The sequence below is a fragment of the Lipotes vexillifer genome, unplaced genomic scaffold (genome assembly GCF_000442215.2).
Source record: "Lipotes vexillifer unplaced genomic scaffold, Lipotes_vexillifer_v1.1 scaffold1122, whole genome shotgun sequence".
In the NCBI taxonomy this organism is placed as follows: domain Eukaryota; kingdom Metazoa; phylum Chordata; class Mammalia; order Artiodactyla; family Lipotidae; genus Lipotes; species Lipotes vexillifer.
Window position 1 is genome coordinate 279333 of NW_006798649.1, and position 13015 is coordinate 292347.

Genomic DNA, 13015 nt, shown 5'->3' on the forward strand with positions numbered 1-13015 from the left:
TTCTTGGAATCCACGGTCTAGTTCCCTCGAAGCTGTGCCCTCTCAGGGTCAACTTATTCTAGCAAGATGGTCAAAAGCAAAGGAGCTGTGAGACCACCAGCTCTGCCCAGGTCTACCCCAAATCAGGACCCCAGGCCTTGTGAGCCAGGTAAATGGAGGGCGTGGTGCAAAGTGTGCAGCCCAAAGGGACCCCGGAGAGGAGGGACTGGAGTGCCCTGCCACCCGCCACCGCAGAACTAGTCACACCACCTGAGTCGAATCCTACCAGTGGCACTCAGACCCAGAGTGGTCCATAAATGGCCGTTTTAATGCAGAAAACCATGATAATTTACAAATGAAAAAATTTATAGGCCAGAGCCAGAAAGGCCTGAGAGGCTGTGAGGGCAGAAAGGAGGTGGAGGCCATTGAGAGTCGGGGGCAACAGCTCCTTCAGCACCTTCACGACCGACCCCACCCAGGCTCCTGCAGGCTGGGCAAGCCCCGGTGGTCCCTGGCCCCTGCCCTTAAGACTCCCACTAGTCATTCCCCAGTGTGGAGACCGTGGGTCAACTTCAGGACAGAAGGTGGACATGGAGAGACTGTTCCTTGGAAGTGAGGGCCTGGAGGGCAAGGGAGGGAACAAGGCAGGAGCCTGCTGGCTATTGTCCAGCCACCCCACTCCTGGCTCTGTCCCCTCTGGCCAAGCCACAGCAAGAAGCAGAGCCAGGCTTTGGTGGCCCATTCCCTCGCCTTCCCTCCCAGCAGGCGGCAGAGGTACAGAACAGAGCCTGGAGCAGAAAGGGCCCTGGAGGAGAGCTCACGCCCCCAGGCTGAGGTTTGGGACGGGGTTATTTGATTGGATATGGTTTGGAGAAAGGGAGTAATCTCAGATGAGGTGGCTGCTGGGGGAGCCATCAAACCCAATTCTAGACCCCACCCCGCCAAGATATGTACATCCATCTGTCAGAGTTGGCAGGATGCTGGTTTGGGCTCAGCACCTCCCACATGGGGCATGCAGGGGTAAACAGGCTGGAGGCTCAGGGCCCTGGAGGTAGAAAGGAGCCCTCCCACCTTCCCGCTTCCCCAAGCCAGGAAGGTCATAGACACATCTAAGGCGGCCCAGATGCCAGGATGGCCTGGGGCTGGGAACGCCAGCCTTTCCAGGGTGGTTGTGGTCTGAGCCCTGGCAGGCTGCAGGCACTCCCCACCACCCAGTCTGGCAAGGTGAAGAGGACCCCCAGAGCTGGGGCCTATCAGCCCCTCCAAACAAGAATGGTCACCAGAAGCATCACTGGGGGCTGGCGACAGGGGCAGAGCCTTCTCCTGGGACACCCACCTGTCCCCTCGCCCACCTTGTCCAAAGGTGAAGACCCCAGAGCAGAATGGAGCCCTGGAGAACAGGTCTGGCCAGGCAGATGGGAGGGGAGGGATGGGAACGCTGGTCACTTTGGCATCTCCAAGGCCGACACTTGAGGCTTCACCTTGAAATACTGGTTGAATCGGATCACTGCATACCTGCCAGAAGACAGGAAAGGGAACTGGGGGTGAGAAGGGTAGCCAGGTGAGCCCTGCTGGGGGCACTCACACCATGAAGAAAGTTTCTCACCATCTCAGCCCATCTAGGTCTGGGCAAATGGACCCTAGCCCAGGCTGGGGTTTTTTGTTTTGTTTTGTTTTCACTTCAACTATAATTTTATTTTTCTTCTTAGATTAGACTGGAGCAACCCCTCCCCAAACATATTGGTTTGTTTGTTGAGTCTTTACAGCTCAGTGTGGTCAGTACATTCACCTTGTTGAGCAACAGACCTCCAGCACTTTTTCATTCTGTAAAACTGGACTCATCTCCCCCACACAGCAACTGCCCAGCCCCCAGCACCCATTATTCTACTTTCTGTTTCTATGGATTTGACTACTTTAGTTACCTTATCTAAGTGGGATCATATAGTATTTGTCTTTTCGTGACTGGCTTATTTCACTTACTACAATGTCCTTAAGGTTCATCCGTGTTGTAGCATGTGACATAATTTCCTTCCTTTTCAAAGGAATAACATTCCCTTGTGTGTATAGACCACATTTTGTTTATCCATTCACCCATCAACGAACACTTGGGTTGCTTCCACCTCTTGGCTACTGTGAATAATGCTACTATGAATATGGTTGTGCAAATATCTGCTTGAGACCCTGCTTTCAATTCTTTGGGGTATATACCCAGCAGTGAGATTGCTGGATCGTACAGTAATTCTATGTTAATTCTTTGAGGAAGCACCGTATCGTTTCCCACAGAAGTTACACCATTTCCCGTTCCCAACAGCGGTGCGCAAGGGTTCCCATTTCTCCACATCCTCACCAACACTTGTTATTTTCTGTTTATTCAAAAGTAGCCATCCTAATGGGGGTGAGGCAGATGCGATTGTGGGTTTGACTTGCATTTCTCTAATTTTTGTGAACACTTTAAAGCCAGCATAGTGATTCCTTTCCAGCTGAGGGTGGGTGGGCAGGACAAAGACAAAGAGAATGGAAGACAAAATGATTCCTGGTTTTAGGGACATGTGTATCTCGCACGACAGGGCCACCTAAGTAGTCAATATTCAAGTACAGTCTCGGTACAGCCCCTAGTATATCACTAGGGGCCACTAAAGGAGCAGTTGGGTCTGATACCCCATGCAGGGAGGCAGCATAGTCAGCTAAACCACCAAGGGACCTCAGCCAGTCATCCACCCCTCTGGAACTCTGGCCCCTCTGCTATAAAATGAGGTTTGGACTCATGATCTTTCAGACTAATTTCCAGCAATTCCCTTCAGCACCGGGCTCTGTGGGGAAGGGCCCTGGCAGAAGAGCCGGGCAGTGAAGCAGATAGCAGGCTATAATAGGGAATCAGGAGGCAGAGTGCAAGGGCTTCTGACCACTTCCAGAGAGCGATTCTGGGCACACGTGCTTCCCCAGGCAGCCCTGGAGCAGTGACCCGCCTCGCATGGGCTGGCTGGAATGGGGATGGACATTCTCTTTGGGGTGTCCTTTACCCCCACGTACTGGGTTCAAGGCTCTTCCTTTCCTCCACGCAGCCCCATTTCCATATAAAAATAATTCTTTTAAGTAATGAGGGCTAAACTGAAAACTGACTTTCAACTTGCTCCCTGCACTCACCTGAGGAAATTAAAGTCGATGGTGGAGAACTGGCTCTGGATGAGGGCCCAGAGTGCCCAGAAGAAGTGAGACGCCTGAAAACACATCAGAGAAGATCAGTGTAGTGAGCCCCCCAAACCTGTCATGGACCCCCATAGCTGGAGGGACACAGGCACTGTGGAAGACACAGAACTAAGACACTGGCAGAGACACAGTGGGGTCTCCCCAGCACAGGTGCGGGATATTCCAGAGGTCAAGTCACTGGATGGTATCTGGGGACTCCACTCCTAGAAAAAGCCAAGCAGAGTAGGTTCTACTGCCCTCAGGCTTAAGCAGACTTTCAGCTTTTTCCCCAGCCTAAGCCAGACCTGAACTCCAGCCCTGGCCGCTCCGCTACCCAGGAGAATCTTCAAGCCCAAGGTATCCAGGACAAGAGAAATCCCTAAGGCAGAGCTCAGGCTTGGTTGCCAGTGGAGGGGGTGACACCCCATCTGCAGTGCCCTGGCCACATGGGCATCAGAGGTCCAGTCGCTGGAAGACCTCTAAAGTGACTTCTTTCACCCCTTACCCTCTCTTCTATCACAAGGTGGGTGAGGTTAGACAGTGAGTGTAGACATGAGCTGGGCTGCTGACCAAGGGTTCAACTGCCTCCCCAGAGCCAGAACCCCCCCGGGGCCCAGACCACCCTAGGCTCAAGAAGCTAGAGCGCCGTGGTTCCTGCTGCTCCAGCGACCCCAGGCCAGGGCCCCCACTCCTGTGGCTCTCCTGCCCCACCCCAAGTCCTGCTCGCTCTAGGGTTGGCTCTATAGCACTTCCCCCCATTTTATTCCCTTTTCACGACTTAAAAGGGGCAGAGATCAATTAGCAAGTGGGAATGGTTACTAAAAATTTAGCAAGATGAAGGCATAGGTGGAACAGTTAAGAGGAAGAACCTGAAAAAGAATCACTTGGTTGTACAGCAGAAATTAACATAACATTGTAAATCATATACTTCAATACATTTTTTTTAAAAAAGGAAGAACCTGATAAGAATCAGTTTTATACCAATGAGGAAAATAGAATAGGGAATTTAAAATTACAGGTAATTAAAGATTTTATTTAAGTTCTCTGATATATTGTGAAGTTCAGGGCAGCTGACTTGTCTTCTCGCTTATGCATGGCTGACATTAGTAAGACTAGTTAGCAATCCCCTTGGTGCATTCCAGTGGAGACCTGGCATGAACCATGTACCCTGGATAATTAGCACTCAAAATCAAGAACTGACAGCACAGTAATTTGAGAAGAAAGAGCCTGATGGGAAAGGCTTACATAGAGTTCTGAGTGAGTCAGTGGAGACAGTTAACAAGGAGGATTAGAACTGACATTCTCTATCTTCTCCAAGACGAAAAACAAAAAAAACAACACAAAACTTAAGGGATGTGTTTAACTGTGGCATAAAAGGCTAAGGCTAGACACTAGAAAGAACTTGTCCAAATGAGAGAACTGCTAAAATAGGCAGCTGGGCTCTTTCCTGGAAGTAGTTCTCTAGGCAGGAGAGAACCTGGACTTGATGGAATGGGAGGAAAGCAGGCAATAGGGTGTCAGTATTAAGAGGATGCCCAAGATGGCTCTTCCCAGAGTCCCCCTCTAGGTTGGGGTTCAGGAGCATATGACGGGACTCCCCCAGGACCTCACCCCTGACCCTGGGCTCTGCTTCCTCCTCCACCACAAGGCTGTGAGAAGGTAGGAGCTGGGGGTGGGCCCTGAGTCCCTCCTCCCAGCTCTCCTTCCCCCACCCCTTCCAGTCACAAGCACTCACCAGGGCAAACTTGTTGACTTGCACATAGAGCCTCTCCACCTCCCTGGGGGTCACAGCCATCCCCTTCTGTGCCTGCAGGTAGTAGCGCAGCCACTGCAGCTGGGTCTCCCGCGCTGGGTACCGGCAGTAATCGACCTCATTCACACCTGATGGGGAGGCAGCCGCACAGAAGTTGCTGGGAGACAGGCCCACCTGGGAGTCTCCTCCAGCTCAGTAGGTGTTCCCTGATCCCCTCAGAACCTCCACCTCCTGTGTCCTGTGGGGCTGTGCAAAGAATGCAGCTTCTTTGACCACCAAACTCTAATGTGTGGAGGGTCGGCCCCCATCCCAGCTGGGGGCACTGCTTTCAGTGGGCTGAGCTGGAGGAAAACACAGAGAGAGGCAGACTCGTTGAGGGGCAAGGCACAGTCCTGGAAGTGATGGGGACCCCCTAAGACAGCACCACTGTATCCCTGAGCCCTACACAAAACCATGGCCCACTGGAGGCGCTGGGTCAGAGCCCCGAATCAGGAGCCTAGTTGTCTTAGAGCTGACGCTAACCTCCAGTTAACTTCGGGCAAGCCCTTTCCTTTCACTGGCCAAAATCTCATTTGCAAAGCAAGGGCTGGACGTAATGCACCTCAAATACTGCTTCCTGAACCAGTGTTGAGCTGGTTAACCTAAAAACATCGCCTGGAGTGCTTGGCGAAAATACAGATTGCCAGGCACCCACCCATGTCCAACTCTCCAGATGATTCGGAAACACAGCCAGGCTTGGAACCCCTAAGCTAAATGGCCTGGACTCCTTCTAGTCCCACCCTTCCTTGAGTCCTCAGACTGCCAGCCCAGTACGCACCAGCCACATCTTGGGCATGATGGCAGAGAGCCTAGATTCAGAGCTGGTACAGAAAGAAACAGTTCATTAAAGACAGGACCAGGACTGGGCCACCTTGTCTGGTCTCTTCCTCCCTCTTCTTTTCTTCCTATCTTTCCCAAGCTTCCCTTACATCCCTGGAGAAACACACTCAGTCTTCTGGGCCCCCAAGAGTATGGCTGGAGAAGGTGGTCCTGGCACAGATGTAGACACTAAGGCCCAGGTAGAAGAAAGCTGTTCAAGGTCACACAGCCAGTTACCAGACTCTGGTTCTTAGCTCCCAGCACTGGGTCTCCCTGCTCCTGAGAACACAGGAGATGCCTCTCTCCTCTACTTCCGTCCTCCTTCCCCCATGCTAGGTTCCTCCTCCTTCAGTCTCAACTTGGAAGCAGGATGCAGTCTGCCCCCTTGGAGAAATTCCAGCTGGACTTTGCTCCAAGCGCTGGGTGAGAAGGACTCAAAATGCTTAAAAATTATCCCTTTTGGAAAGGCCAGTGGCTCTGTCAGCTGAGCAATCAATCACAGGCCCAGTGCCGTGCGGGTGCCAGCCTCTGCTCCAGGCCACACCCCACAGCTCAGCTGCTCTGGCCAGCTGAGGCCCCATCTGTCCCTTGGGTGCCTAGATGCAGCTGGTGGCCACCCTGGGGAGTCATACCTTCAGGTACAAGCAGTGCTTGACAGCCCTGGTCACCTGGGGTTCCAGAAGGGGCAGGATTGGCCTGTATTGGCCTGGGGAGTGCCTCAGGCTGGCCCAGGTGCTGGCTCTACAGTTGGCCTGGGCGTGCCTCACCTATCCTCAGCCATAGGGACTGGCCACATCACGCTGAGCACCCTGCACTGCTAGCCTGGGGATGTCCCTCCAGCCCCAGTGTCCACCTCCATCCACCAGTTGCCTCTTTAGCCCCATCGAACTGTTTAACAATTAAGCCCTCGAGCTGGAAAAACCTGCCCTGTTTCCTTTACACAAATGATTCTATTGTACACACCTACCTTTATGGAAGGACGGCCTACACCAGGACACACCCCAGATCCAACCTCTTCCATGGCCACTCCAGCCTCCCTCGGAGGCAGAAAAGCTCCCCTGCCTGACATCAGCAGCAAATACCAACGTGGAGCTTAGTATGTGCCACACTGGTGTGTGTATCGCATATCAATACTATGAAGTAGGCACTATTATCATCGCCATTTTACAGAGGCACAGAGAAGGTAAGTAACCTGCCCCAAGCATCATGCAGCTAGTAAGCAACAAAGCCAGGATGTGAAGCAGGGGCGTCAAGTTGCAAAGTACACACTTTTAACTAGTTCCGCCATGATTAATCTCCTCAGGTCACCAGGCAAATAGCTACTTGCAGCTTGTTCTGCCCCTTATCTGCCTGCAGGACCCCTATGTACGACTGCACGGGTTGACTGGGCATAAAGAGCTTGGACAGGGGGTGAGTGGAGGCTGACATCAAGCTGAGCTGGGCCAGCTGGCGTGGGCTGTGTCTGCCCAGAGGAAGGAAGGGGTCTCTTTAGAATTCACATGCCAAGCCGAATGTCCTCAGGGATCCTACAGAGGGCACATTTTCCTAATTTGTACCAAAGTGCCATATGGGCTAGCAGGGGCTTGCTCTGTGTATGTGGGTCTGCCCCGGCCCCCCCGCCCCACCCCCGTGCCCATAAGACCTGGTGCTTTCTCAAGGCAGGCTGTGCCTGGCCCCGCCCTCAAGCTGTGATATCTTGAGGACAGGGGTGTCCAGCCTCCATTCCCCATGCACAGAACCCCCTCCAACCCTTCCCCTGGACCTGGCCCTCCAACACAAGGAGGATATAGGCCAAAGAGTAATGCCCTTCTCACCTGCAAACTCATTGAAATGGTTGCCAATGTCAAAAGCTTGGTAGTTATAGCCGGCATATTCATAGTCAATGAACCGTACATGACCTGTGAGGTAGAGGAAAGGCAGTGAGGGTTGGCCCCAGATCTGGATACAGGGCTTGGTCAAGCTTTCACAGACCTCAGGAATGCACCCACTGACTCTCACTGGCCTCTGCAGCAACCCAGCCTCACCCAACTTCTCAGTGGCAACTTTCTTCTAAGTTGCTTCCTTCCATCTTTCCATCTGTCTGCCCTTTCCCCAGCTCCAGCTGTCCCTCTCACACAGCTGGGTCCTCAGTCTCTCCCCAACTAAAGACATTTGTCCTCAGCATGGCTGAGGACCAGAAAATAAAGCCAAGTACTCCATGGCAGTGAAGCTATCATCAGGAACACAGGGAAGGCTCAGGGAAGCCAAGATGTCCTCGTTGTCAGGGGAATGGCTCCACAAACCATGATTTTGAGTTCTTTCTTGGCAAAAATTTTTCTAAGTAGGAATTTGTTTCTTTTTCATTTCTCTCCTACAGATTAACTTGAGACCTACACCAGAAGGTCTCACTTTGTTTGTCCAAGTACCCGGCTGAGGAGTAGAACCCCAACGCCAGCTGATCAAGCAGCCTGAGCCCTGCTGCTGCCTGGCCAGGGCCAGGGAAGCTATACCTTTGGTGCTGTCGTAGATGATGTTCTTGCAGAGCAGGTCATTGTGGCAAAACACCACAGGGGAGTCCAACTGAGGCAGGTGCTCCTTCAGCCAGGCCAGCTCCCGTTCCAGCACCTCGACCTTAGGGACATCTGCAGAAAGGCTGGACAGTGGCAAGAAAGGTGGCCGGTGGAGGGAGGGCTGATAGCGGACAGGCACATGCTTGGCCTCAAAAGCCCTGGGCTCTGGCCCCATCACTACCTCTTATCGCAGAGGGACCTTGGACAAATGGCTGACCTTTCAGACCCTCACTTTTGTCACTTGTAAAATGGCACTCACCTTTCCTGTCCTTCTGACTTCCTGTGGTTATTCTAAGAAGCTGATTAAAACATGGGCATAAAAGCATTTTGCAAAGCGTAAAAGTCCCTGACCGAACAGTGTCCTGATACTTCGTGAAAGGGAGAGGGAAGTAAGGATGGAGGCACAAGGAGGTGTCAGGGGAGGGAGAGTGAATGTCCAAACTCAATTATTCCAGAAAGAACAAGGGCAGCAGGGGAGGGATGCAAAAGACCTGCTCTTGGGATGCTCGGAACAATTCCTAGGGGGAGGTGAAGCTCTCTAAAATAAGACCCCAGAGCTCCTCCAGTGGAAGAGTGACAGTGCCCTGGGAGTGGCGGCAGCAATGGCACCCTCTTGAGGAGACAGAGGGACATTCCTGTGAGTCTCCCTCCTGCTCTGGTGGCTGGCGTCATGGTTGGAAAGGACTAGAGATCATCTAGACTAGCTTCCCATCGCACAGCGAGACCACTCAGGTCTACAGAAGAAAGCAAAAACAACTGCTTCTTGGGCCCACTCCTACAAGGCCACGGGGATACTAGGGCCTTTCAATTGAAAAGCACTTGCTCTGTTGCAGCTCAATAACTCACCTCTTCCCCCTTGAACTATGGGTGTGTTTCCCTGCCCTGGCCCCCTGCTTGTGTAGGAACAAAGATGCATGAAGGCCACCTGTCCCTCAGCCCACCCCATCCTGTGGCCCACGGCAGGCAATACTGCTAAAAGTACGTGTTGAGGAATGAATGAACAGGTCAGTCAATGATGTTCTCAGAGGTCACGGGGAAGTTGGTGAGGGTGCACTGTGCTCCGATGCTCTGAACTTTGCTCCCAGGAAGCACACAGTTCTGTGTATACTGAAAAACCAAATAGTTAGCAGAGCCCTTAAAACCCTAGCCTCCTCCCCTCCACCCACTGGTGGTTCCGGGGTTTTATCTCCATTCACATGACTCCTGTTTGCTTTCTTGTCCAGGGCAGTGAGGGTACACGCGGGAGGATGTGAACGAGACACGTCCTCTCTGACCCTCCCCCAGGACGCCCCATTGCCCCTCACGCAGCCCAGAAGCCAGAATACAGGGAAGAGTAGTCAGCGACTAAGGCATCCCCATGCTCCCCTGGACATGGATGAGCCGCAGGCTCCCTCCAGGCTCTGAGAAGGTCAACGCTAAAGAGGATCTCAGGTCTCCCGTCTAACCCCATGGGGCATCTGAGGCTCAGGGGAGGGCAGAGACTTCCTCCCGCCTCCAGATGTGTCTTACACAGCTGGATACTCTACTCCCTCACCTAAGGAAAGCAGTCCTCAGCCTATCCAAGGATCCAAAATCAAGCTGAGCCTCTGAACTGAGGGGGCCTCAGTGCCCCTCAGGGGCTCTGCACAGGCCACTCTGAGTCTAGGGGTCTATTAGGGGTGGGATGGGGGAGGACTCCCCTCACCCTCACTGGAATTTATCTGTGTTGACAGGTCTGCATAAGATACATTTTAATCTTTCTTAAGAAGCTACCCTTTCCTTTAAGATTCTTTTTTTCCCCCCTTGGACTGAGACCATCCAAAGATAAGAATTAGGAGGCTTCCTTTGGTTTGCCCAGGTCTTAGCCTGAAAAACATGTCTTTGACATCCAAGATGCCTGCTGCCCAGGCCCTGACCTGTGTCTGACCCCTACCCTACCCACCCCAAGGCCACACAGCTGCTTACTGTGGGAACAGTCCAGGCCTTCTACCTCCCTGTGCAGCCCTGCTTCCCTCCCCTGAGCGCTTGAAACGTCACCAGCTTTGCTACCTTCAGCCCTGACATCACTCGACTCTCTCAAGGCTGTGGGGATGGCAGAGTAGTACCCACCACTGCATCACAGAAACTTCCACATCCCAGGCAGAACAGCTCTGTCCCTCAGAGGAGTAGGAGGAGGTGAAGGGGCTGGGGGTCCTCCTCAGGGAAGCCTGGGGGTTCCCCTGAAGGGACTGCTGCCTGGCAAGTGTCCACTCGGCACTCAGGATCCGGGCGGGGGAGGGGGAGGAAGTATCTTCTCCCCACTGGGAAAGGACTTTCTAAGTGTTCAAACTTACTGACTCATCACCTTTGCCCTCATACCAATCAACCCATCCAAAGCTCCTCTTGATGCCCCTTAAGCAGTTATCAACCCCACCTTCCCCAGCCACGCTGGGTTCCCCCACATCCCACCCAACACCAGGACTATCAAATCTGTTTCCACAAGATCTGACTCATCCCCCTATTCTCCATCCCTCCACGAAGTTTCCCTAGGGCAACGTTCCTCAGAGCATGGTTCCTTGATCACCTGCCTCAGAATCATCTGGGGAGCCTGCAGATTGCAAGACCTCCCAACCAATCTCCAGGGTTAGGCTCGGAATTTGTACTTAGCAAGCACCCAGGGGAATCTCATGCTCCAATTTGGGAACCCTAGTCCTAGATGTTGCCCACTGAATTACAGGACTCCCCCAGCTGGCCTCCCTGCCTCGAAGCCCCCAACTCCCACCCAAATCTGTCCTATACAATGAACTCCTGGCTCCAACACCTTCACATTGACTCTCCACTGCCTGATAAATTAATCTGGGCTCCTTAACCTGGCACTGAAGGCCCCTCACAGTCTAGCTCCAACTCACCTCTGCAGGCCCATCTCCCACGACCCATCCCCAATCCCTCCTGAAGATCTGCTCCAGCCAGGCCCTCGTCTACTCAGCACCCACAAGAAAGCTGTGCTCATGCTGTCTCCTCCAGCCGGAGGCCTCCCTTTTCATCTCTGCCATACTACCTCTGCCAAGAAGACTCTCCCTGGCGCTCCCACCCCTGTGTACATCACACACACTGCATAGCTAGGTCCTATTTACACGGACGGTTTCTAAGCTCCCTGAGGGCAGGGCCCCTGTCACCTTCAAGTTTTTTGTTGTTTTAAATCCCAATCAATCAGTGTTTGTGAAATGAAGGACTGACTAAATCAGGGTTATTAGGCAACGACTGGAGCTCAAGTGCTTCACCCCATCTGAGTGATTGCTCATCGCTGCCCTGCTTGCAGCAGGTTAGACAGTTTAGGGCAGGCATCATCCCCTCAAGAGGCTCAATTTAAGCAAATTGATTTGCCTAAGGTCAAAGGTGAGACAAGAGAAAAGGAAGTTGGCCAGCTCTTCCTCAGGGCACACTCACCTCCTAACAAGGTCACCCCCTGAGGTTACACAGTGACAGTACAGTCAGAAGAAGCTGCAGTAACAAGGGTTATGCCCGAGCATTAGGCCTGGACTCTAGTCCTTGAATTGCCACGGATCAGTATAACCTTGGGCAAGTCCCATCCTTCCTCTGGGCCTCAGTTTTTCCATCTGTCAAACGAAAGTGGTGGGCTGGATGATCAGAGGGTCTTGCTCTCCATGTGCTGTTCTAGTCCTAAGGGGGAAAGCAGTCCTTGTCCCAGAGCCATCTGACATAGAAGGTCTGAACATAGGCCGTCCTAGACAAGTAGTCCCAAAGCGGTGCTTAATAATCTCTGACAGGGAGGATCTAGATAAAGTCATGTGTGCATGCACGTGACAGAGACACACGAGGCCGGGATGGTTAATTCTTACCATCTTAGAGGGAGAAGGAGATACCCTTCCTCCGAACCTCGTCTGTGCCCTGCTCCCACGAACATCTGGAGAAGAGTGATGCTCAGCCCCGCTGGGGAGCATGGAGGGATCAGAGACCCACTATGGCCATTTTTTGGGGGGGCAGGGATGATGACCTCAATCTTTTCTCCATGCCACCATCCTTTTCTCAGCACTCAAGGGTATGCTGGGGAGTCAGGCATCTGAAGGCTAGAAGGACTCTCAGGTTGCCGGTGAGAGCATAAGGATAGGTCCAGGGAACTGCGTCTTACCTGGGGAAAGGCAATGTCAGGATGGGTAGGGTGCGCCCCTCCCCGGGAAGAGAAGTGAGAAAGCAGCGAGCTGTCAGTTTGAACAAGGTGAGGAACTGGGGCCCCAGAGCCATGTGGGGACAAGAGGTGCCCAGGCAAGTAGCAGGAATCTTGAAGTCCAAGGGCTTGTCAGCTGATGAGCTGAGTTCTGACTGACTCTGAACTCAGCCCCACCCCATTCTCAAGAAGGCCGGTCCCTCCCTTCTCATTGCTCAGAAGCCAGCTCAGGTAGAAAGGGCCCTGTGTGGAAACAGAAGCCCTGCCTCTGACTAGCCCTGTGACACTGGGCAAAGCTTCGTCTCTGAGCTCAGTATCCTTCAAGTGAAATGGAGAGATGCTGACCCTATTCCCCCCCACAACCAGAAAACTGAAGGAGAAATAAGCACATAGATAGGGAGGGTGGGAGGGAGGGAGACGAAGGGGGAAGAGATATGGGAACATATGTATAACTGATTCACTTTGTTATAAAGCAGAAACTAACACACCATTGTAAAGCATTTATACTCCAATAAAGATGTAAAAAAAATAAATAATTTTTAAAAA

At 52.7% G+C, this 13015-nt stretch overlaps 1 protein-coding gene across 2 annotated transcripts in view; it reads right to left on the bottom strand.

Annotated features, from left to right (window-relative positions):
* Positions 1–1066: 1066 nt before the first annotated feature.
* Positions 1067–13015, bottom strand: part of ETNK2 (ethanolamine kinase 2) — a 17892-nt gene continuing 5943 nt past the window's right edge. The window contains exons 3-7 of one of the 2 annotated variants that reach the window (XM_007470654.1): positions 8266–8408; positions 7591–7674; positions 4901–5046; positions 3124–3197; positions 1067–1494 (exon numbers count right to left, since the gene is read on the bottom strand). In XM_007470654.1, coding sequence (XP_007470716.1) covers positions 1422–1494; positions 3124–3197; positions 4901–5046; positions 7591–7674; positions 8266–8408 — 520 coding nt within the window. In that variant the 3' untranslated portion in view covers positions 1067–1421. The remainder of the gene's footprint in view (positions 1495–3123; positions 3198–4900; positions 5047–7590; positions 7675–8265; positions 8409–13015) is intronic. The other variant, XM_007470653.1, reaches the window with a different exon arrangement.